This window comes from Bipolaris maydis, assembly GCF_028858645.1.
Source record: "Bipolaris maydis strain C4 unplaced genomic scaffold PSV08scaffold_14, whole genome shotgun sequence".
Taxonomy (NCBI): domain Eukaryota; kingdom Fungi; phylum Ascomycota; class Dothideomycetes; order Pleosporales; family Pleosporaceae; genus Bipolaris; species Bipolaris maydis.
The window spans coordinates 333,869-357,970 of NW_027093870.1; the positions used below are offsets into that span (position 1 = coordinate 333,869).

At 49.9% G+C, this 24,102-nt stretch overlaps 7 protein-coding genes across 7 annotated transcripts; 4 read left to right on the forward strand and 3 right to left on the reverse strand.

Annotated features, from left to right (window-relative positions):
• Positions 1–1,526: 1,526 nt before the first annotated feature.
• PSV08DRAFT_365280 (uncharacterized protein) lies at positions 1,527–2,681 on the forward strand (the record flags this gene model as incomplete). Its single annotated transcript, XM_014225059.2, has 1 exon — positions 1,527–2,681. The coding sequence occupies one exon, from the start codon at positions 1,527–1,529 to the stop codon at positions 2,559–2,561; it is 1,035 nt and encodes a 344-aa protein (XP_014080534.1). The 3' UTR covers positions 2,562–2,681.
• Positions 2,682–3,231: 550 nt separating this feature from the next.
• On the forward strand, positions 3,232–5,848 carry PSV08DRAFT_229502 (uncharacterized protein; the record flags this gene model as incomplete). The annotated part of the gene is made up of 4 exons (XM_014225060.1): positions 3,232–4,229; positions 4,290–5,322; positions 5,394–5,534; positions 5,680–5,848. The coding sequence occupies exons 1-4, from the start codon at positions 3,305–3,307 to the stop codon at positions 5,846–5,848; spliced, it is 2,268 nt and encodes a 755-aa protein (XP_014080535.1). The 5' UTR covers positions 3,232–3,304.
• A 3,478-nt stretch (positions 5,849–9,326) lies between these two features.
• On the reverse strand, positions 9,327–10,835 carry PSV08DRAFT_250984 (uncharacterized protein; the record flags this gene model as incomplete). The annotated part of the gene is made up of 1 exon (XM_014225062.2): positions 9,327–10,835. The coding sequence occupies one exon, from the start codon at positions 10,833–10,835 to the stop codon at positions 9,327–9,329; it is 1,509 nt and encodes a 502-aa protein (XP_014080537.2).
• Positions 10,836–12,384: 1,549 nt separating this feature from the next.
• Positions 12,385–13,457, forward strand: PSV08DRAFT_365283 (uncharacterized protein). Its single transcript, XM_014225063.2, has 2 exons — positions 12,385–12,532; positions 12,595–13,457. The coding sequence occupies exons 1-2, from the start codon at positions 12,402–12,404 to the stop codon at positions 13,220–13,222; spliced, it is 759 nt and encodes a 252-aa protein (XP_014080538.2). The 5' UTR covers positions 12,385–12,401; the 3' UTR covers positions 13,223–13,457.
• Positions 13,458–14,971: 1,514 nt separating this feature from the next.
• PSV08DRAFT_328170 (uncharacterized protein) lies at positions 14,972–16,151 on the reverse strand. The gene has a single exon (XM_014225064.2). The coding sequence runs from the start codon at positions 15,870–15,872 to the stop codon at positions 15,303–15,305; it is 570 nt and encodes a 189-aa protein (XP_014080539.1). The 5' UTR covers positions 15,873–16,151; the 3' UTR covers positions 14,972–15,302.
• A 462-nt stretch (positions 16,152–16,613) lies between these two features.
• PSV08DRAFT_250987 (uncharacterized protein) lies at positions 16,614–17,961 on the reverse strand (the record flags this gene model as incomplete). Its single annotated transcript, XM_066092431.1, has 5 exons — positions 16,614–16,776; positions 17,055–17,320; positions 17,363–17,498; positions 17,713–17,765; positions 17,926–17,961. 5 exons carry the CDS (start codon positions 17,959–17,961, stop codon positions 16,614–16,616), a joined length of 654 nt encoding a protein of 217 aa, XP_065948191.1.
• A 1,766-nt stretch (positions 17,962–19,727) lies between these two features.
• On the forward strand, positions 19,728–21,025 carry PSV08DRAFT_328178 (uncharacterized protein). The gene has a single exon (XM_014225065.2). It carries the CDS (start codon positions 19,942–19,944, stop codon positions 20,713–20,715), a length of 774 nt encoding a protein of 257 aa, XP_014080540.1. The 5' UTR covers positions 19,728–19,941; the 3' UTR covers positions 20,716–21,025.
• The last annotated feature ends 3,077 nt before the right edge of the window (positions 21,026–24,102 follow it).

The window sequence follows — 24,102 nt, forward strand, 5'->3', positions numbered from 1 at the left end:
TACGCTCGTGCGGTACTTACCCACTCTGCAGCTGGAAAAACTTGCAAGCTAGTCCCAGCCGCAATCACCAAATCAATGTGTTCTTTTGACATCCATTCATCAACACTATCTGGCGTGCCAGCAGCCAGCCTCTCACCAAACCAAACAACTCCTGGGCGCAATAGATTTGCACATTGGGGGCAATGTGGAAGGTCAGATAACGCGACTGAGCGTGCTTCGTGATCAGTGTTGGATAATGAAAGAAGGAATGGGACTTCTTGCGGCTTGTAAACGTTAATAGAATAATCGCATGCAGTACACCAAATAATCTAGAGTGTGCCGTGAATGTTCAGTAGCCTTGACATTGAATGACCGGTTTGCTCGAGAAGGCCTGAACTCCTATTAGCGCACCAACCGCATGATTCTTCCACGCTACTATCCGTACCATCAACGCTTTGATTGATAGTCAGTCACCCGTGATGCCAATTAGCAAGTGCCGCCAACGCATGATGTGCCGCATTTGGCCTCGCTTCCAACGCCTCGAGTAAACTTTCGCCGTAAAATCTCCACACTGTAACTGGATCTTCTTGAAACCTTTCGGTTGAAGCAAGTTCTTTCAGATTGACGTCGTTCCATAGCCCGTTTGTTCCACGCCAGGTGGCACGTGATGGCCTAGGTAGAGCAGAGCCAGGGTACGCTAAGAAGAGTTGCGCTGAAGCGCCAAGATTAGTGTTACTAGACAAAACCTTTGAAAGACACATCTGCACCTTAGAGATATGTAAATAGTCGTCTTGCAGTAACCATTATCTAAGTTCATCTCAAGCCATAGTAATTAATTCATTACTTACAAAGAAAACCTTTGATGTGAGCCGCCTTACCAGAAACGCTCGTCATGGTCGGTCGACTTCGACCAGTTTGGCTTGCACGAGATCTAGGGTCTCTAAACAAAATCTAGCAATTGCTCTAAGAAGTATGTTAAATCGCAGGGGCCTACTCATAACGCGTAAGATGTGAGTGCTAACGTGGGAAGTTGTTCATGCGATGCGGGCATCCGCCACTATTTCGGTGTTTTCCCATGGGCCGATTTTCGTCCATTTTCCGCACGCGCGAATTATTGGCCCGTTTTCCCAATGTGCAATTCTTGGTCTGAAAATAAACGGGGAATCAATCAGGCCGAACTGCATTCGAATATTTGTCAGAAAAGAAAGGGGAAATACATCAGGCCGAACTATCATGAATTTTGGCAAATTCATAAGCCGATTTCTAAGCGGTGGAGGATTTGTACGTTGCGCAACAACAATTTGGGTTTCATATTCCTGACATTCGGGGGAACAGGGTCAGAATACACAACGAAGACGGATTTCTCATCTCAATGCTTCAGTGATGTCATGAATATAGTTAGGTACCTCGAATATGAGGGAGGGAGAGTGCGAATATAAAGGCTATGGGATTTCTTCTACAAAAATCGTATCAACATCTCCAATAACTACCATCCAGACAAAGAAAACTTATTTCAACAAACTCCTTCATCTATCAGTTAGATAACTATGACTACCAGCAAATCCTTCACGGCAGAAACTGGCGGCTTGGAAATCGCCAAAGCCTACTCATCCCAAATTACTGGTAAAACAATTCTCATCACTGGTGTCTCCCCTGGAGGTATTGGCGAGGCTACTGCTCGCGCATTTGCCCACGGAGGTGCATCTATCGTCATCGCAACTGGACGCAATAAAGCCCGAGTCGAAGGCGTGACCAAAGAACTCTCGGTTGAATACCCATCTACAAAGTTCCTCAGTGTCATTTTCGACCTCGCCTCCCTTAAAGACGTCCGCCGTGCTGCGAACGAAATCCTTGGTGATAAATCCATCGAGAAAATCGACATCCTCGTCAACAACGCTGGCGGCATGTTCGAAAGCCCCGAGCGTGAACTCACAGTCGACGGTATCGAGATGCATCTCGCCGCCAACTATCTGAGCCACTTTCTTTTCACCAAGCTGCTCCTCCCACGACTGCTTGCGGCCGCCAAGGTAAACCCTCCTGGCGCGACCCGCATCATTCCTGTAGGCAGTGAGGCCATCAATTTCAGCCCCTTCCGTTTTAGCGACTGGAACTTTGACCACGATAAGAAACTCGCCGCCGACGAGAGGCCCAATTGGGACCTCCTCACTAATGTGACGGGAATCCCAGAAACCACAGAATTCAACGTCTTCGTTGCGTACGGGCAGAGCAAAACCGCCACTGCACTTTTCACGGTCCAGCTCAACACATTGCTTGCCAAGGAGGGGATCTTTGCGTTCTCACTTCATCCAGGAAGGGTGAGAAGTACAGCAGCGCTAGGGGTAGTAGCGTCGTTGTCTGAAGATCAGAAGGAGTTAGCTGACAAGACATTTACCAAGACTATTGATCAGGGGAGTTCGACGATTTTGATGGCGGCTACAGACCCTGGATTGAATCCTGAGAAAGGGGTGTGGTTGGAGGATAATCAGCTTGCGGAGCCGGTTGCGTGGGCGGTTGATAAGGAGAAGGCTGAGAGGCTGTGGAAGTTGTCTGAGGAGATTATCGCTGAGAAACTGGGGAATTAAGCTCGCTGGAATGCATTATTAGAGCTCTAGACATAGCTTAGAAGACTGCAATGATGTTAGATTATAGTACTTAGATATTTTTGCAACGAAATGATAGGAATTGATGACAATTCATCGGTTAAAAGTGGTATCTGGTTCCCTTTAGGTGTGTAAACCCTTGTTTTTTCTTTCTTTAAAGGTAGAGCACACATCTTAGAAATTTTACAAAATATCGTTGTAGTTTACGTGATCGTCGTGGTGCAATATTATTATATCGGAGTGTGATACAGGTTGTGTACATACTACTACGTCTAATAAGCGCCGCAGGCGGGGCATGGGAACAGGACAATGTAGTACAGCCAACACTTGCCAAGAACAACCAACTCATATCATCTCAACTTCTACCATGTATCTGCCTCTATCACTAGCGGATCGAAATTCTCTGCGCGTATTTGTTATTCTATTATATCGCCTTTTCTACATTACTTAAATCTAACCGCCTGTAAAGGTTGCTATGTGTAATAAGAGGTTCTAGTCGAAAGACAGCAGCACATGCGTATGCCCTATGGAGTGTCCTAACATACTCTTCATGCTTTAACATCGAAGCAGATTTTCGCAACGCGTCTTATAGCCTCAACGTCAACTAAAGTCTTCGCGCTCTGTACGTCTTCAATCTGCGTCACATTCATGCCGACCATGACCTTGTGAATCGCATTCGACATTCAGCCTTGCCATCCTGCATCTCATCAATAGCCTTGCCAATTATGAGCAGTGTATGGCATCTTGCACGGATCGAGGAGGAAATTTTCGCGGCCACAGCAGCACTGTTTGCTATTTACACGCAGCAGCAATCTGTTTGTCAACCTACCCCTATACTTCCCGAAGGCGACGATGATAGTTCAGGTGAAGAGGATATCAACGATGACTGGCAAACAACGGTGGCTTGCGAAAGGCTTCATCGAGCGACGGCGCATACTCTCAAAGATAAATTTCTCGATCGATTGTCAGAAGTGCTTGCGCGCGAAAAGACCTCCAAATTACACCTCAAACAATCCACGGCAAAGCATGTAGCTGCTGCAGCTTGGATCAACCCCAGCTGCCAGCATCCAACAACCATTCTTTTGGCCAAGAACGAAGGCCTTGACGAGCGCGATCGCAAACTGTTAGGGGGGTTACAGACTTGGCTTCGCGTAATATCCATGACGGGTAGAGCTCCTTCGAAAGAGAAAGATCTTCTTTGGGATAGTCGAGCAGACAAAGAAGGGCTTATCGGGTACTCCCGTCTCAGGCTGGAGCTTTATGTTTCTCAGGTCAGTCGATCTAAAGTCGATGTCTCGGGACTAGACGTGGACGACCCATCGACCGGGCCAATTCAACGCCTATTCCAGCTCTGTGAAACATACAGCAATAGCCCAAGCATCCCTACCCTGAGGGAAACAGTGGACTTAGCCTATGAGCTGCGGGGCGCTGACTCACATCAACTCAAAAAACCTTCTTTTACCAAAGTCTTCAGGGCAGTTTTAATGCTCAGCCAGCTCCATGCTACGTACAAGTGCTTCAAGACAACTGCACTCAGCTTTCCCAAGTTTAGATCTCTTAAGTGCAAACCGGTAGACTCTCCTCACAAAGTAGGCATTGAAGCAAGCAAGTTCTACGAGCAGGTGCAAAGCTTAGCGAAGAAAATTCGCCGTAAGCAGCTCGCGAAAGGTCGCCATATTCAGCGCTACCAAGGTGCCTCGTAGTTACGAGTCCATGCGGAGATGCAGAGTCTTGTACGTTTGGAGTCCGAGTTAAAGTGGCAGCAAATGGTCCACGGTTACATTGGGACCAGCAAGAAGCCATGTTTCTTATGCAACGACCTTCTCCAAAATTACGTCAGACTTTCCATGGATAGCAAACGTACCCCAGCTTTTCGTGCTCGGAAGTCTCACGGAAAGGTATATCCGCTGTGGACACTACCGTCTATCCCGGCTTCTGCAGCGTCCATTGTTGGTCTACCTATAGCTGCGGCACTAATAAAAACCCACAGCTACATCCTTCGAGTTCTTTCTGCCGGTTCAGTAATACTCCAACCAGCTATAGCGGAGTCTTCTGTTGGTATGTCTGAGGGTGACGTATTATTTGGTACAACTCCATCTAAGCTGAAGCGTGAGCATCTTGCCCACGAACGAAGCAAGACCGCACGTATGCCAGCAGAAAAACCAGATGAAAGTGACGACAATTTTGGTCCGAAACTGAAGACGGTTCAGGTACTTCGGATACCGGCTGACGGAAGCGAGCCCAGACTGGTACCCATTGCCATTCATGTCCAGTCCCTAAAGTCCAAACGCTGGATCCCAGAACTCGGCCTTCACATCGTGCCTGATTTTCGTGAATACTGGGGAGCTTACCACGTTGACCGTAAACTCAGATGCTTCAATATTCATGATCAACCCATCAAAATGATCGAAGGGGACTATTGGATTTATCGGAATGAGAACATTGATCTTCCAGAAAACGAGTACATCAAGCGAATGCTTGGCCTTGACCACATCGATTCTTCAAGGCGTTTTTACTACGGCGATGTTTTCATGGTGAAATATACCGAGCATCCAAAAACCCTCGCGTGCGAGGTCAACAGCATACCAAACGCATTGCCCCCAAAGCTAATCGTAATGCTAAAGAGGGTTTTCCAGCACGAATGGGACAAGGCATATCTAGAATTGCAGCTTCAAATCGATCAGGATATGCAAGAACAAATACTCAAGGTGAAGACAGATAAGGAGGTTCTTTACTCAAGGATGTATGTTGTCTTTACTATCTTTACTACATATATTCAGACATTTGCATTTCGTCGCTAACAAGCCAAAACAGGACTCCAATTGAGCGTGAAATTATAGATAGCATGCCATCAAGTGTCTTGGAAATACTGGCGATTCAGTTATGTGATGATGGTGGGTTGATTGACACAATTATAAGGCCTTCCGATGATCCAGATACAATATTAATCGGGAAGTGAGAAAGCCGAAGGCATTAGACTTGATGGGATGGAATGGGTTCCAAAGTTCACAGTTGTAAGGTAGTATAGCGCAGTGGTAAATTCGAATTCGAAGCCGGATCAACCAAAATCTGTACCCACTTAGATCTAACACATTGCCAGTGGCTGCAAGCCGCCAGCTTTCAGAGTATTCTTGCAACCATCCTACGATCTGTATGAAAGCTCAGTATTACTACTGATCCCATGGTCTAGTGATGCTAGGCTTGATCTGTCGAATGCGGCGCCCCACCCCTGGTTATCGTGTGGTGCTAACTTTGTCACAACTTGCTAAGCACTATATATAACAAAGGTTCAGATGCAGAAAATACATTAAGGGCCAGCATGTCGCTCGATTTAGCGGCTAAAGTAGGCAAAAGGACGAAAACATAGTTCAGGAGTTTGGTGTGGGTGTGAATCATCTATCATCAAGAAGCGACAGAAGTTAAACAGCACAAGCACCGGGAAACATGTCATTTCTTGAGGCTCCTGGTATTTAGGCATAGCTCGGAGCAATATCACACCTTAGGTAAGAAGAAAAATAGCTACAGTGTTGGTTTAAATGACTAAAATTATCCAATGGAAACTTAATCTCTAAGCGTCTTGATTCACTCAAGCCATGCTACTAAGCGCCGGCCTTCTCAACCTCTAGTTCAGGCCGATAAAATCGCTTCTTTAGTTCTTTACAATATTCGCAATCTACATCTTATTTAATTAATTATCTTCTGAGCATTGACAGTCAAACTTACTTCCTCCCGAGAGATTATAAAAATCATCCTCTCCCATCTGGATAGGGATGCAGCTTCTTTTTTTTCTTAGCCTATGACCACCCCTGTAATTATACTTCTGATCCCAGGACTTCATCCAGAACTTATCGTTATACGCAAGCATGTCGCATGGATGCATGCTATCCAATACATGCCATTGTTTCTTCTATCGGTATGTCTTGGTGAACTTCACAATTCTATATATTTAAATAAGCAGGGACATACCATCTTGAAATATATAAGGTCGCAACGGCCAGTCTTATCCTTCAACTCACGCAACATAGCATGCATCTTGTTAACTCCTATAAGGCGAACCAAGTGCCCATATCTCTCCTTGTCAGAGGTTGGATACTTCTGACAATTGATTTTTCCGCCTTTCTCAGGGTGTTCCTTAATCCATTTCCTAGCCTCGCTTACGATATCTTCTATGGCGGGGTTTTTGCGAATGCGTATCTCAGGACTAAAGCTGAAGAATTCACCCGCTGGAATGATATGGTAATGGCCCATCTTATCGTCTTTTCGCAGAGAAATGCTAGACCGAAAGCCAGGTCTGAGATACAAAACGAAAGTGCGGATGCAGTAAACGTGAAGGAAGACGCGTCTACATATATACCCATACGCGTCAGAAGTTCGACACGAAGGCACGTGGGTGGCGTGAGAAGCTTCCAGAAACGCACTGAAAACCAGACGCGCTAAGTGTTCTAATTGGATAGCTGCCTTCCACCTGCCAGCGCGAGGTGGCGATTTTGATAAAATATGCGCCACCTACGTCCTAATCACGAGGTATAACTCAAGATGACTAAAACTAATTGTTATGCGTATTAAGAAGTGTTTTAAGAACGTATTGAATTATTTATATGACGTTTCTAACATCTTCAAAAACGACAGTGCTAGATACAGCCTAAATAGGTCTCTTTGGAACCTAGAATTGTGATATTAACGTAACCGTAAACTTTAAGTTGGTATGTCTAGATACAGGAGATGTCAAAATACTTAGCCTAAAGCTTTTGCCCATAAAGAATAAAAGTGGCAGAGTGTACTAAAAGTCTTGGTGTCTCTAAATTGGTACAGTACGATGAGTGGTGCAGTGCTCGCAGATGTACACTACGTAGTTAGTCGAGTTGACATCATAAACGAAGCTTTAGATACGAGGATGTAATGTCAATCCAAGCGTGCCAGGACGCACGGTGTAACGGGACAGTTTTTGCTTTGAAGTCTCGCTGTCTCTCATTTGTAAGATTGTTGACCTATAGTCGGCAAGTCAATGTTCTAGAGCTGGTTCCATTCTATGTCATCAACCTCTAGTATAAATTTTCGTAATATTAGCCTTACTATTAATTGTTTCGTTAACGCTTTTAATTAACCTTTCGTCGATACTCCCCTATCTTCTCGTAATGTAAAGGACGTATACAAAGATTAGAAGGTCTATTAGAAAGGAGAGTTCTTAAATAAGGTATCCTAGAGATATAAAGAATATTTTAGCCTAAGAAGCATACAGTCTAGTAGTTTTGCAAATAAAAACGATGATCGCTAAAAGCGTTCCGCGTGTCGGACCTCTCTAATGTCTCTTAACATACAGGTTGCGCGCAGTAACGTGCTTAGATGTTGCCGTATACTATCGTAACAAATTCGATGCTATACCCGTAGCAGCTCACCTACTAAGAATAGCCGTGGCGCGTGCCGGCGGCTTTCAACAAGTCTGTACGGCTAGATGCTCAACCCCACTACTACAGCGCGACCTTAGCCGCTAACGCCGTTTACGCTGTCTAGAGATACCTCTAATTGATACAGTGTAGACGTGTACAAGGCGAACCTACGTCATTTAATGATTAGTGCAATTACTTCGCTGCTAGAGCACTAGCAAGCTCGCACGGTACGGCGCGCTTAGGTTCATCTTTTCCCGTCCTGTGTTAGTATTGGCTAGGCAACATCAACGCGCTTCAGATGTTTACTACCCTATTAAGCTCGCAACGCTAAAGACGCTTTTATTATAGCTAAAGCTACTCTACAGCCTTGTGGCTGGCGTTCTACATGCGCACAAAGCTACAACTACCCCTCCCAAGGCCTCGTGTGATGCCGTCGCCATCCTAAGAAAACCACACAGCGCCCTCGACTCAGCTCGTGCATTTAAGAAGGCTGTTCTATCACCAAGACATCTAGAGCTGTACAGCTATCCATTCTCCTCCTTTTACGCCGACCTCTACAGCACACGGTACGGCCACCACGCCCTTGTCCTACTAGGCTGCCACATCAAGCCTCTCGCGTCTCGTTCACACCGCGTGCCCACCACACACCCATACAGACCTATGCACCCGCACTTATGTTCAGCCCGGCAGATAGTCTGATGAGACAGCTGTTCCAGCATGAAGAGCCAGAAGCAATCAGTATCAGGCCAACTTCAAGCGAGGAGTCGAGCGCGTGTCTACAGACGCTCGAAGGCCATAGCGATTCTATCGCACGACTAGAACGTGCCTGTAGTAATCTAAATTGACCTTGCGTGGCGGTAGTCTTAATCTTTTCTCTTTCGGCTTTCTCTCTGGCCCACTCAGTTTTTTTGCAAATATGTACTATCGCAAACAGATAAGGGTGTGTTAGGGGAGAGTCTAGGGACAACGTTGATAGAGGGAGCGACAGCACGGTTGACGACATGTTTTGTGGCGTTAGAGATTGACTTGCTAAGAGAGTAAGGCCTCTAGAATAGACACGTGTTGTATTTATTTGTATTCGAGAACGCTTAGGGAAATTCGAGGGTCCAGAAGAGAAACTGTCCCGTTACACCGTGCGTCCCGGCACGCTTGGATTGACGTTACGTAGTTTACATTTTTATTTTCTTTTGCTTAGAGCATCTAATGGAATAATGAACGACCTAACCCAGTCACTCCATTTCTGTGCAATGCCTTTTTCAGTACCACCGAAAACTCCGAAAACCTTTGAAGAATGTCAAGACATAACCTGCGCCCCTTGGAAACTAGTCACTTTTTGACGCAAAACTCCATTCCCATCTTGCTACTTCTCATTTGCCTTCTCCTCAACCGCCTTCCCCGTCCCCAGCTTTTCCAGAGCCTCCTTAAGACCATCACGCTCGCTGCTCACCTTCTCGAAATCCTGAACAACCTCACTGACGATTTTGTTCACATCTTCAATCTGCTTTCGAAGATTAGAAGCCTCAGCCATCATGGCCTCATGCTCTTTCTTCAAGCTCTCGACCTGTTTCTTGTCGGCGGTACTGCCCGCGCTGCTGTCTTGCTGCGCTCTCGAAGTCTCCTTCGACAGCTTCTTGGCTTCCTTGAGTTCGATTCTCAGCGCTTTGGTGACTTCGGCGTGTTTCTTGCACAAATCGTCCTTCTCCAGCATCCATCGCCTTCTATCCGCAACACCCTGGTCTTTCTTTTCCTGCTGGAGAGTCTCAATTTGCTTCGTAGCATCGCGGAGGTCATGTTCCAAGTCGCTGATTTGCGCAGGTAGGATACGGAGCTGCGCAAGTTCGGCTTCTTTATCTTCGCAGAGCTGGTAGTTCTCCTTCATAGCTTCGTCTTTTTCATTATTGAAGAACGCGGCGCGCCAATATTTGATCTCGCCCTGCTTGTCGTCGAGGGACCGTTGGTATTTGGGAATGACATTTACCGCATAGTGCTGGTCGCATTGATTCTTGATATCCTCTACCATTTTTGGTTTCTCGGCTTCCAATCCCTTGATCTTCTCCAAACAATCTGTGATATCCGCTTGCATCATTCGTAAGCTGTTTTCGTTGGCTTCGAGTGACTCCTTTCTGTTCTTCACCAATTCTTCGAGGCTCTCTTCATCGGGTGCCGTATCGTTGTCTTTGAAGACGCCGAGGCACTTGAGCATAGCATCTCGCTTCTCAACGCTTTCCATCAAACGCTGCATTTCTTGCCTACTTTTTTCCAGTTCGTTGGACATATCGCGAGCGTCAGCATCCCACTCCCGTTTCGACTTTTTGTCTTCTCCGGGGTCGATCTTCATCTCCTCAATTTGGCCTTCAACTGCAGGTACTCTGGTGATTACAAAGCCTGACCTGAACGCCAGATACAGCATGCCCAAGAGGGTAATTGGTAGAAACAGCATCGCCCAGTCGGGCCATGTTTGGAATTTGCTTTTTGGTTCGTATAGCCCTACCTCGGTGCAATAGTGTATTGAATTTTCAGGTGGTGTCGCTGAGTCAGTTGGGTAGTGCGCCCGTGTTGTAACTTGTTGGCCATCAGTAACAGTGGATGTACACGTAAGTTGCCCTTGAACAGTATCATACACTATAAGAGTGATGGTTTCCGTCAATGTAACCGGTTTCGGGGGCAAGGTCGATATAGGCGTAAATGTAGTCGGTTGCGGGGGAAAGGTCGTAGTCTGGGCTGCGCCGATTCTTGGGATAGAAGCGCGTTGCTTAGATAATGTCAAGCCTGTGGCTGGATCCCAGAAGTATCGGAGGCTTGGGAAGCTGAGGACCACGTTAAGAATGACTGCGAGAAACACGTCGTTCTGGAAAATGAATCCCAGCATTTTTCTTTCTTCTTATGTCGTAATTTGGGCAGGGTGATGTATGTGGTAATACGTGGTGTTGCTCAGATAGGGTTGCGCGTTCAAAAGAAGATATGTTGATATGTGTGTGACGGTGCAGATATGATGATTTTGTAAAAGGCGTATGGGTGTTTGAGACTTGTTGTCTGGTATTTGACAAAGAGAGTGCGGAACACAATGTCTCACGAACAATAAGCAAAACAACAGAATGAGAGACAAAATTACAGTGAATAGACACCAGTTTGAACAACAACAAAGTGAATGTGAGGTGAAGGGAAGCTCGCACAATCATCCATGGTGACCTGTTTACGTCCATAGTCTTCCTCCTTCAGCACTTGTTTGCATAGTGTATCTTGAAGCCTTTGACGAGCCATAGTTTACTAGCGCTACGGTGGTTTTCCGGGGGCGACGGGTACAGCCGGTGGTTTGCGACCCGAGCCGACATAACAAAGACGTCCCAGTACACAGTCTTGTTGATTTCACTGCTAGCTTGGTTTGTAGTAGACGCGACATGTGGAGTGTAAGGCAGATGGAGGTATCGAGAATGAACCTAGGGGTTCTCGTACGAAGCAACACGTGCTGACACCTCCGAGATTGAGCGGCGTGGTATCAGATACTCGTTCTAATGTGATTCAGCACTCAGAAGTTAAGCTGCATGCGAAAGTGAAGGCGGCGTAAGTCGACGAAGGCGCGGAGGATTTCTCCACATGGCGCTAAGCCCCACTGTGGACTAGCGTTGAATCGTGCACCCCAGTGCGATTCGTGTTGGAACCATCACACGACATCACACAACACCACATCAAGCTGCACGATGACGGCAGACTCATGATCGGCTTCACCTTGTGCAGTCTTGTCGATCTTATAGACATGAGGCTCTCAACTTTGTCACAACATCCAGTCTCATCATGCCCCCCCCGCCAATGGACACAAGCACCTCGAACAAGGGTGATACACGCCTCCAGGGCTCAGCATCCTTTTCGCGTATACCAGAGATTATCAGCGATACCTGCTTTGCCATGAGGTATTTCTATTAGCATTGTTAACGTGGTCTTGCCCAGCCATAGAGATCCGGGACCCCAGTGCATCAGTCCACATCGCATATTGCTTGCCTAATTGGGGTATGTTAACCCGCCCACAAAAAATCTCTCCACACGGCACTGTGCATCCGTGTTGAATAAAGATTGACAAAGTACCAGAACATGGCACCAGCAGTCCCGGTCTTGAGACCCTTAACCTGGGGTAAGGCGAGCTTGGTGCCTATCGCCCGTTTACTCCACTTCTGTGTGATGAATCCGCGGCCCTTCTAGTCAGGATTTCGTTAGTTACAGTCGCCACGGGCTGCTTATCGTAAAATAACTCTTTCTCGATCCTTCAGGAGATTGGCCTGCCTGGAAAGACATACCAATCTGTAATAGTCTAGCCGCATACCCGCTCTCTGGTGCGTACTAAAGAGCTGGGGGACACGAGACCGCGGCTGTTTTTCGGACGGCCTTGATTTCCCTTGCTACTTGCGGTTCCTCAAAGTTGCTTCCTCCGCCTTCCGGTTTAATGCGCAATTCATACTTCAATATGGCACCAACAGCTTCAGCGACAGCAGCGTTACCTACATTGACCCAAAGCGGTGCGCGAGTCGCTCTGCAAGCAGCAGAGCAACATGCCATTGAAGTTGGTGTACCAATGTACGACCCCTCTTTTTCATTAAACACATGACTTTTGCGGAGTAGAGCTGACCACCGATCAGGAGCATCGCCGTGGTTGACGCGCACACTCATCTCCTGTCGTTCACACGCATGGATGGCGCCAAGATTACCTCCATAAATACTGCCATGGACATGGCTTTTACCGCCGCCGGAAACCGAATTCCCACGTCCGCATACCAAGAAACACCATGGCCAGGCAGCGCCACATCTGGCATTGGCAATACTATCTCAGGGCGCTTCACTACACTGGGTGGTGGCGTACCCATTCTGTCAGTAGAGGGCGACATACTTGGCGCGATTGGCTGCTCGACGGGCACAAGCATGCAGGATGAGGCTGCGGCGAAAGCGGGGCGAGACGCAGTGCTTGAACTCATCAGGAAAGAGAAGGAAGCCGAAGAGGCAAGACTGCACGAGGAGAGGCAGGCCGTGCTTGCGTTGTGGAAGGAAAAGGAAGAGGAGGTTGGTAATCTGCGAGAGGAACTCGAGGTCATGGACCGCAGCAGCAAAAGAATGAGGTTCGACGGTGGCCGATCAGGCAGCGCAAGCGTCGCCGGAAGTCTAGCGGGCAGAAGGTTGAGCACACAAGGTGGACTGGCACCAGATACGCCGCCCGACGAGATTGAGCTGCATCCCAGTTTTGTTGGTGAGGTTTCTGTCGGACGGTACTAAGCTACACGTTTTTGGTTGCCTGAATTTTGGCGTTTTGGCGATGACGATGTCACGATTTCACGACTCTGTTTTCCACAAGGGGCATGGCGTTTTTAAATTCACAAAGCACATGCTTGGGCCTGCAATAATTACTGGCGAAAATTAGGTGGTAGTTTGTTGTTCGTGCATGGGAGGCGCGCGCTCGCTCTAATCTGTAGACAGTACATACGTTACATATCCAGCCGGTTTCCACATGAGGTCTTGTTAGCTCGCATGATCCACCCATGGGTGTCTAGCCACCGTGGTAGTGTCGCGTGTTGCGTTGCCATTTCAAGTCCTTTGCTCCGTCCTGGGCATTGGAAGCTCAATGATGATCACTGCTATAACCCCTTTCTCAGCCGAGCGTGCATGATCGTGCAGAATCTGGGCTTTCAGTTCTAGACGTCGCGTTTCTCTTTGTAGTATATCTATCCTTACTCTTACAGTTGTAGTCTCCTGGTGTAACATTGCTTAAGAAGGTTGGATAGGACAGCCATCCCCTTGGCACTCGTATCCGTCTACTCTAACTCAACTTCAAGCGAGTATTCAAAATCTAAAGGCCTTACTTCATGTATTTAGGAACTTTCACGCCTCATGGACCACCTTTAATTTGGGGCCATAGATGCATTTTGAGATAGGTGTCTCGTGAAGCATGAGTGCTTCTGGATAGACAGGTACACAGTTTCTTCTGGAAAGAGCATGTTCGTGTTGCTCAGTGTCACAACGAGTATTCAGAAACGGATCTCGACACATGTATACATATTTCAGTTCTCAGTCTGACTTACCAAATCAGCCCGAAAATGCCAACAGTGTCAAGCGTGCAGTATCACCTCTTCGCCTGTTTCCATTACGGACGGCCATGGCGAGTTCCCTCTTGATGTAGCCGCTATAATAGACTCTTCTGTAACTACCGCATTCTAATCAAACAAAGCAAGGAAAGAGCTACGAATGGTTGACGACCAGGTACTGCGACAAAGAGTCCTCGAGTAAATCACTGAACAGTGACATGACCATGAATATCCGCTCAACCATCACTTGAAGGAACTTTCAACAGCACACCCACCAACACCCATTGCTAAACCACCGATCGAAATCATCACTAGGCCGCAGTTCATGTACAAACGCCACTTTCCAAACACCCAAACACCCGAATACCTTTCCCCCCCCCCTTCAATCGCAACATCACTGCTATCAAGATACCACCTACCCACTCCAAAAAAAACACCCCCAAGCACCATTCATTCCCCCTCTCCCCCTCCCTCCCGATACCTCAGCGCCACTCGCCAACGCATCCCCTCGCTTTCCAAGACACAACCCGGAAATTGGGCGCGTAGACCCTCGGACCAATCCGCAGAGCGCAATTCCCCGCCACGAGGGCAGTCCCTCGCTTGATAAGATTACAGGGAAGCTACTTATCGTATGATTACGCGGCGCGCGCAAAGATGCAGGTGTAAGAAGTAAACATGGTTTATTAGTATTGCTTGCTTTTGAGCGGGGGAAGGGAGCGTGTGTGGTTCAGCTGTATGCAGGTGGGGGGGAGGAAAAAAAAAGGAAAAGGGTTGGGGGGGGAGGGTTCGATTTTGCAATACCGTGGTATAAGAATTAGTGGGGTATGCAGTGAGGAAAGAGAGATGGAGATGTCATGATAATCTGAATCGATGGGGTATGTGAGATTTGAATATGGAGACGAAACAGGCTCAAGTCACAAAGCACATGGAGAGAGAGAGAGAGTCGAAGACCATCCATTTGCATACCAGCAAAAGATCAAGTTTTTCTGAATTTTTCCCAGGTCATATCATAATCATATCGTGTACCGTCGTGAATCCAAACCCCCCCTTCAAAGAAAAAAAGACATCCAATCCCGCAAAGCATGCTGAGTGGTAATCAAACCGTTGCTCAGACCCTGTCTAGCCCTAATACATATATATCATGATAGAATCGAAGAAAGAAAAAAGAAGCGATCGCGATCGCGATCAAGAAGAAGAAGACAACAAAAAAACAAAAGCGTCAACGCCCGCAAGCATCCCCGATGCGCGTTATAGTCGTACTCTCGAATAAGCCCCTAACCCTCAAGGTCAATAGCCACACGCCCAGCGACACTCCTCTTGATCGAGTCCTCGCCAGAGCAAACGGTCATGTAGAGATCGACATCGGTAGAAGGGCAGTCAAAGACGGGCTCCTTGATGCCGAGCTTGATGAGCGGGGTATCAACATAGTAGGCCTGGGTAGGACAATAATCGCCAGCAGCACAGTCTGCAGCGCCGCACTGGTCATTGGAGCCGCGCATAGCCAGGCCCTCAGCGTGGCCGGGGCAGGCAGAGGCGGAGTCGCCCTCGGCGCAGTTGACAAAGGAGATGTCGTACCAGACCTTGCCGCCGGCGATAGAGTACTCGAATTGCGTGTGCTCGCCGTTCTGGATGCTGTCGGTTGAGGAGATCTTGAGGGAAGTGCCCGTGTTGTAGAGGACCTCAGTGTATTGGGTGCGGGCGGGCACGAGGGTGCAGGGGGTTTGGTGCGAGCTGCCGACAGAGGAGACCCAGATGTCGTAGGAGCAGCGGTTGGTGAGGATGGCGTTACCGGCGAGGGTGAGGCCGGCGTTGAGGGCCATGAGGAGGGTGGTCTTGGAGAACATGGTGAGAGTTTTTTTGGTGGGTTTGACGTGGAGTCGGTGGGTGGAAGTCACGTGGAAGTGAGTGAGAGAGAGATCAACTCAAAGGATATCCTGGTTCGTAGTCGAAACGGAGGACGAATGAGTGCTGGTATGTGGATCTTCGGGTTGAAGAAGAGAGTGTGGGATTTTTTGCGTGTTGGTGTGCCGGAGGGACTGTAAGGGAAGCTGTCAAAGCCTCTTGGGGAGAACAAGGAATGTGTTGCCGAAGGCGACGGGGGAAAAGAATGTTGAACAGTGTTCGGAATTTCAAAGGGTAAGAATCGATGGCAATCCTCGCTCTTATATAAAGGAAAGTATCTACGGCGAAGGATTGGACTAAGACTAGCCTCAGCCCCCAATACTCAGTGACCCCCCTCCCGCCTTAGGCAGCGCCCGCGAATTACGTGAAAGGTTGAGGACAGAAAAAAAACTTTGTCCAAGTCCGGCGACGGCGGCAACGGAAGCGTTTTCGCGGTGCAGTAGTGCTTTCAGCGCTTCAACGTGGACAGTGGAGACGGCATTGTAGGGCTGTGGTTGGTCAGGTACCAGGGTGGCGGCACTTAGCCTAGACGTATGATGTAAGGAGATGCATGGGCCTAGAATGTTGGGTTCCGGGTTTTTCGCATGTTTCTTTTTCATCTGACGGTACCTTTGTGCTGGTGGCGCGAACTAAAGCAAGGGACGCAATGGAATGTGTCGTGGCTATGCTTAGCTGGGCCTGGCCTACCAAATATTTTTCTTCTTGATGGCATTCGGGGTCTCTTCCCTTGGGAAAACGGATCCCTTCCTCCCAGCAAACTCAATGTGTGGAAACGTCGGGCAGTGTACGGGCGAGGGCTTATATCGCCCGATTTGTGCTAGCCGAGCTGCATGCCCTGTGTATGCCCTGGAGCTCCACGGTGCTAGCAGCAGGGCTAGAGGGGCCCAGGTGATGATGTAGGGATTACAGCGCCCGGTGGTGTAGCGTCCTGCGGCGGACTTGTCGCATGCAAGGCAAGAAAGGGTGTGGGTTGGAGAGCCAGGCAGACCTGTCCACGTTGCTAGCGAGGCGGAGAAGCCATGGTCGGCAGCTTGGACGCGGGAATATTATCGATGTTATCAATATTGCGCGGCGGGGCAGCCAGGGGAGCGGTGACTGGAGGCGGGCGTGGATTTGCCACGTACCTGAATGATGGCCTTGTTGCAGCCGTTGGGGGCGCAGGATGCGTGAACGGGTGTGCGGGTACCTGGCGCGGCACACGGTACCTGGACATGCCAAGGCCCCATTGCAGCTGCATCCAGCCGTCGCCATTCGCCCTTCGCCATCCGCCGGCAAGGGTCAACATGTTGTGAATCGTCCCCATCCGGCTTCTTATCGCTCTTGTATCTTCGCTGCCCGGTGCTGCATATTCAACGAGGCTCCAAGTCGACGCCCACTGCGGCGGCGGCGTCTGAAGTGTCATCAGCGGCATACCTACCCAACCACCACCTACCTGCCTGTCGGCACATACTAGACGCCCTTGCAACCCCACGAGCACGCCCATTGGGCCGCAGCTGAACCAACACTCGACTGCGGAGCCGATGGAGAGCAGAGAATTTTCGTGGTCCACGTCTCCAGTCTGGGCCGGGCTGCACGCGTCATAGTGCGAGTTCCGCGACGGGCTGAGTGCACCACCACTTGGCCTTCACCTTTTGAGCAAGACTTGATGTCACCCCATCCCGCCTACGCAACCAGTCAAGCCTAGGACCGCTTCCCCAAGGACCGAATGCATGTGAAACAAGACAAGACACGGAGAACCTGTCAACCACGCCGGCACCCTCACGGAGTCAGAGCCGTACTTACGCGCTGCACCATGGCGCCAGTGAGGATGCGCCACTCCGGCCAGCTACTACTATCTAATCGATAGGAGTTTTTTTTTCTCCACGTTTGTTTGATGTCCATGACGCTCGGCCATCAGCGCCATTTGCTGCGTAAGCATCTTGCATCCACATCCGCGCAAACAATCGGCTACAATCCTCCCGTCTGCCGCGGAAGCGGGGAAACATGTTCACATACGCTGCGGCAACGGATGCGGCATGTATGCGTGTCCATGTTCGTAGTGTGTATTCGTGGCTGGCAGTAGGTAAGACTTGACAAAGCAACATCTGACAAAGGGACACACAACCAGAGACCAACAAAAGAGCGGCGCATCCCAATGGCGCTGTTATACACATGTGCCAGGTCCTTAAGTATCTATACCACGTCTGATCAACAAAGCCTTTGACTGCAGATGCGGTGGGCCTGGTGATGTAGTGTTGCAGTCAGGCTCTTTTCCGACTTCGCAGTATTGTGGAATGGACGCGCAAGACATGCGGCCTCGAATGCATCCAGACCACGACGTTGCGTTTCACTCCAGCTTGTGGCCTGAGGATCGGGACGCAGTTGGCGCTTCATCTGTGGCTAGCCCGACTATGAACAAACAGACTGGTGACGCAACAGAGCGGGCGAGAAATTAGACAGGATTAAGGCGCCTCTCCGCTATACCCTCATTACTTGCAGCGGTAATTTTGCAACACATCGCGTTAGGGCAAAACTGGCAGTAGAGCAATAACGAGAAATTTCAACCCCGGCCGTAGGGTGATTGCTTACAATGCGGCTCATCAAGCTCAGCCCGTGCATACTCATTGCACGTCCGAGTACTCATGCTCGATGACCAATGCCAAACAAAAAAAAACTCCATCGGCTTAGATGCCCAGGTAGACTCGGACGAGGCAGGTGTCTAGGCATAAGAAAACGGTTGGTGATACAGGGGGGACGCCTCGGAACACGAGTACCATGAGACGCTGACGATGGCGGGTGTCGCCCACGACCACACGATCCACTGCCATGGCGGAAGGATGCTGCTGTGGCGGGAAGCCTGCATGTTTCCCCTCCTTCATGGTTGAGCGTTACAAACGGGATCTACGTTGGTTTTTTCTTCTATCCGTTGTTTCGTAACTAGACCCTCCCGTCTGCGATTAGTCGCCATAACCCCCTCCCTTTGACAACACTTGCTTCGCCAGTCTCGAATCTTCAAACTGCCAGAACAAAGCCTCATTGTCGACTGTTTTCGGTCAAAGGAACGGAGCAACTGTGCACCACTGGCGGCCGAGCTGTCTGGTTCTGCGCCCCAGTGCACAAAGTTTCTGTACGAAGGCCCGGCGAGCAAGCCACAGCTGTGTGAGGGGACTAAGGAAATATCTGAAACGTAGCCCGGTGAGAACACCCCTACCCGCCAGGGGACACGTGCGCACTGGCAACCGTGTCTACGTCTTGCCGCTCCTGGGCTAGTCTTCAGCCTGGAATGCCATGGCGGGTGGTTTTATGAGAGCCCAGCGCGCCCAGCCCAATCATTGGACGTGCTACCCCTGACCTTGGCCATGGCCAGCCGCGACGTCGACAATCACACTCGAAGCGCCAGGCAAGCAAAGCGAATACAGCACAAAACCACTTTTGTCTGCCGTGTGATGCGGATGGCCTGCAGCTGCCGTAAGAAAAGCGCTTGATAGAGACACGAGGTTTGGCCCTGTCAGCCAATACTGGCGCGCCGTGCATCGGACTCCAAAACCCCCCTGGTCACCCGCGTGGTCTTAGGTCGCTCTAGGGGATGATGAAATGAAAGGATCCGAGCGGCGAGGTTGGCAGCAAAGATCCGCCTAAGACGCTCTAGCTCCAGGCATTGGCAAATCTGCGGAGGGGACGGGGCCGTGGGCGGACCTGCGATGGCGCTCGTTCTCATTTCCAGGCTCATACCCGCTGCACAGCGCCCGTTCGCTACCTTAGCGCCATGTTGTATAAATGTAGTCTGTCCCCTCATTGTATCCAGCCCTTCCTTTGATACCCCAGGTCTGCGACTTCCAGGTTCGACGCCAGTCTTTCAGTCTATATACATTGTCAGTCTTTGACACCACGTTCTCTACCGCCCTACGGCATAACCACGCTCTCTTCGCAAACATATAACCAAAAAACCTCGTCGACCGTCGAACCCTTTTTGTCAATTCCCCCCAAGTTCAGACCTATCCAGTCAAAATCAAATCACACAAATCTACAAACATGCGCTCCTCCATCGCCATCTCCATCGCCGCCCTCGCTGGCGCTGCGCTCGCCGCTCCCTCCTACCCAGCTGCCAACCCCAACGTTGAGGTTGTCGTCGAGCACGTAGTCCACACTGTCTACGTCACCGAGGGCTCCCCCGAGGCCACTCCATGCCCCTCATCCACTCCTGCCGCTACTCCTGCTCCAGCTGCTACTCCCGCTCCTGAGACTTACCCGGCTGAGCAGCCCGCTCCCGCTCCCTCCACCTTCTCATCTGTTGTCTACGTTGAGGCTACCCCCAGCCCCTCCCCAGAGCCGCCTGTTGAGCAACCGGAGGCAGAGCCAACCCCTACTCCCACTCCTACTCCCGAGCCAACTCCTACCCCTTCACCTTCTCCCTCCCCAGCTCCTTCCACTGGAGGCTACATGGATGTCGTCAACGAATGGCGCGCCAAGCTCGGCCTCAGCCAGCTCGAGTACTCTACTGAGCTCGAGTCCAACGCTCTCCAGGTCGTCACCATGGACAACGGTGTCATGGTGCACCACCTCTTGGAGAACACCTTAGCCCAGGTCCTCGCTCCCGGCCAGCCCGACAAGTTCGAGTACGTCTTCGTCGGTGGATGGCTCTGCGAGATGCCCAACCTTCCTGGCCTCGGCGATGCATGCCAACAGTTCTCCCAGGGCTGGGACTACGAGGGTCAGACTGGCCACGCCGAGATTCTCACCTCGCCCAACTACTCCAAGATTGGTTGCGCCAACAAAGTGGGTCTCTGGTGCTGCGATCTCGCTTAGGCAGCATGATGCCTTTCATGAGACAAGAGAAGGGGATTCTAATGCCTCTTCTTGGGTGGTTCTTCGATTCTTTTCTACTTTAGGTGACAGGGCGGCTTGGAGACCCAAACAACACGCAATGCGTAGCTTTTTATCAATTGCGCTGGTTCGAAACAATATTTTTTCTTCTCCTTTGTATCTGTACATGGTACTTGGTCTGGTTTTATCGTTCCCTGCTTCACTCTAGGGGCGCAGTACTTGCAAGCGTTTTTAACTCTCTCTTAGTATCTACTGCGAATTACAGATTTACGAATTCACGAGCCAACCCTTTGCTTTTGCCTTTTATTCGCGCCTGTGCCTGGCCCTATTCGTTGTGATATTAACAGCAGCATGTTATGGACCCTTTTTTCCCGCCCTGCTTCTACCCGACTACTAACCAACCAGCACACATCGATTTAGGGGGTTCTGACGTTACATGCAGTTAGAACCAAACTTTACACCCTGCCGCTAGTATGCGCCACACTGCCGATCCCCTTTTCCCTTGTTCCTGAACACACGCACACACACACAAACAATGACGCGAGCAAGACAACCCCAAAAAAAACGCCGCAGGACAAATGAGAACCAATTCCGAAAAAAAAATCGCAGCTGACGGAAGAGAGGAAGAGAAGGGGGTAGGGGGCGGGCAAACACTCAGTCTCTAGTCAGCTCTCGCCGCACGCGCGAAAGCGCGCAACGGAGATGACCTTTCCCTCGTATTCGGGCGTGCAGCCACGCTGTCCCCCCCTGGTACCTGCGCCCGTGTGTGCGTGGTGTGTGCCTGCCAAGTACGCGTTCCTGGCCCTAGTGTTGTGTGATCCATTCCGTTTTTTTCTTTCCACGGTCAAGCTACGGCCCCCCCCCCCTTCTTCCCCCCCCCCCCCCGGCGCCGTCTCTCTTGTCCCCCCCGTCGGATTGATCAATGGAATTCTAGAATCGATGCAAAATGGCTGGGCTGGCTTCGCTCGCGCTCCGTTTTTTTTTTGGCGGCAAAGATTTTATTTTGGGCATGACTTGGCAATGTGTGTATGTGTGTTGCGGCGGCGGCGGCCCCCGCGACTTTTGTTAAATCAGGAACTCACGATTTGGGTCCGATTGATGGTGTGTGGCTTGTATAGTTACGCACACGCCCTTTTTGATGCTTTCGATAAGGGTAGCTGATGGGACGTAGCATGCGGGTTGGAGAGAGAGAGAATTAAACTTTGGGATGCGCACAGCTCTCTCTCTCTCTCTCTCTCTCTCTCTCTCTCTCTCTCTCTTTCTGATGCAACCTTCCGGTGATGGGCTTGTGGCAATGCCAAAGAGAGAGAGAAAGAGGGTCTGTGTTGGGACTTTCGGCATTCTGCATTGTAACACGCAACCTTCCGTTTGCCTCGCAGGGAAGATTCCAACATCGCCTTACTGTGTACTAACTAGAATCGTTATCCGTCGCGGTATCTCTGGCCCTTTGCCGGAGAACCCGGGATTCACTCTCGGCTGAGCGCTTTTTTCTCTCTCCCCTGGGTCTGCGAAGAAAGTGGGCAATCACGGGCTACGTGTGTACTGTATGTGTGGGCAACGTGGGGGGTGGGGGGAAGGCGCATGAAGAAGAAAAGAAAAGAATGGCGTTTGTTCCCACCGGGGAAGCGCAAAAAAGAATGGACTTTTTGCCAACGGCGTCCCTTGTCTCGCTTCCACACACACACACACACACACACACACACACACACACACACACACACACACACCCCCATCACTCCCCATAACGATTAATCAAAATATCCCGCTTTTTTTGTCGCTTCCCCGACATTACACACATCTCGTTTAACACATGGTGATACATTATCAGTCTTCTATTATAGCCTCCATGTTCATCAAAAGAGTCACGCAAGATGAGATGACCACCCAGGGGAAAAAATAGAAGTATTTGATATCATTTACAGGTTACGGAACGCATCGGGATGTTGAGGCTGCACATCGTAATTTCCCGCCGATATATGTGTTGTTCTGTATGGATGCGCCGGTTAGGGCCGCCCGTCGCCGCCTGGTACCAACATTTTTTTGTTTACTCTTGGATGGGGTGGTTTATCGGGTTCGGTGATTTCGCGGCCAGGTGGGTCTACAAAGTGTTTGTTATCGAGGAAGGGCCCAGGTTCATGAGTTCTGGACTTTTTCTGGGTCTTCTTTTCTGGATCCATTTTCTATAGGATTTTTTTTTGTTTGGAGAAGTTGGTAGGCGTTGTGTGTATGTGAATTCAGCCGCGACGAAAGAAAGTGGAGAGGGGGGGCGAAGGTTAGGCTTCCTATTGCTTTGATTGCTTTGGGCTTCCAGTCTTTTTTGGGGGCCATGTAACGTCTGCCACATGGGCGGCCTGGTGCAGACATTTTTTTTATCTACTACTCAGTCGAGGTGTTACCTCCGAGAGGGCCAATCTCCATTGCTGTGTGTTGGCATTACATGGAGCGGCTGGGCAGTTGGGCGGTCGCGCGCTTGCAAGTACACCTACGGACGTACGTACGCAAGAGAAGTTGCTAAGAGTTAGTACTAAGAGAGCCTAGAAGAAGTCGTCTCTGTGGGCGCCCCCCACCGCTAACACAAGCATGGTGGTGCCTGAGGAGGATGCCATCCAACGATCGATCGCGATTCGCAGGCAAATGTAACAGAAGGCGCCCGCACGTGAAGATTGGCGATTCATGGTTAGTAGTAGCAGATAAGCCCTGGTGCACAGTGCTCTCCGGGTCTGGACGACGTTCGGTTGTTGGTCCAAACACGCTGCACGCATGCTCCTCTTTCGTGGTCCCGACTTTTGCAGGCGCCGGCTCCCGTATCCGAGAATAACTGGGCGGGCGCCGGACGGACATCCCCAAGCCACAGCGCTCATGTACCGGCGGTATCAAAGCGCAACGTTTTGCCCGTTGGCGTCTTTCTCTCCTTTGTACCTGTGCTGACGTACTTGCTATAATGAAACAAGCAAGCATATAGCAGTTGGTGCGCTTCCAACGCCTACCGCAGCTTACCGACGCTAAAAAAGCACAATCGTCGACTTAGCTGCTACTACGTAGGTTGCTCCGTGAACTTTCTTGCTGCCATGGTCTTCCCTACCTATGCACAAGTATCATTGCACGGCCTGTCGCTTCACCAACTTTGGCGAAGACATTGTTGAGGTGCGCGGTTCATGTCATTTTCATTCATACGATGATACACCGGGGCTGTACCGAGGACGTCACCATCGGTTTTCTTGACTCGGGGAAACCCTAGATATAGCTGGTGGAATAATTCTCCGCGCCATGGAACATTCGTGATCGCCCGTCAAAAGTACTAGGTTGGTGTGTCCGGGGAACTGCAAGATGCGGGACGTCAAGATTAACAGTTTGTAATGAAAATTTCCT

Bases quoted from the DNA above. Each gene is read 5' to 3' on its own strand.
- PSV08DRAFT_365283 (XM_014225063.2), top strand. From the start codon at position 12,402: ATGCGCAATTCATACTTCAATATGGCACCAACAGCTTCAGCGACAGCA. The intron at 12,533-12,594 runs GTACGACCCCTC...ACCACCGATCAG, and splicing joins ATTGAAGTTGGTGTACCAAT to GAGCATCGCCGTGGTTGACG.
- PSV08DRAFT_328170 (XM_014225064.2), bottom strand. From the start codon at position 15,872: ATGTTCTCCAAGACCACCCTCCTCATGGCCCTCAACGCCGGCCTCACC.
- PSV08DRAFT_328178 (XM_014225065.2), top strand. From the start codon at position 19,942: ATGCGCTCCTCCATCGCCATCTCCATCGCCGCCCTCGCTGGCGCTGCG.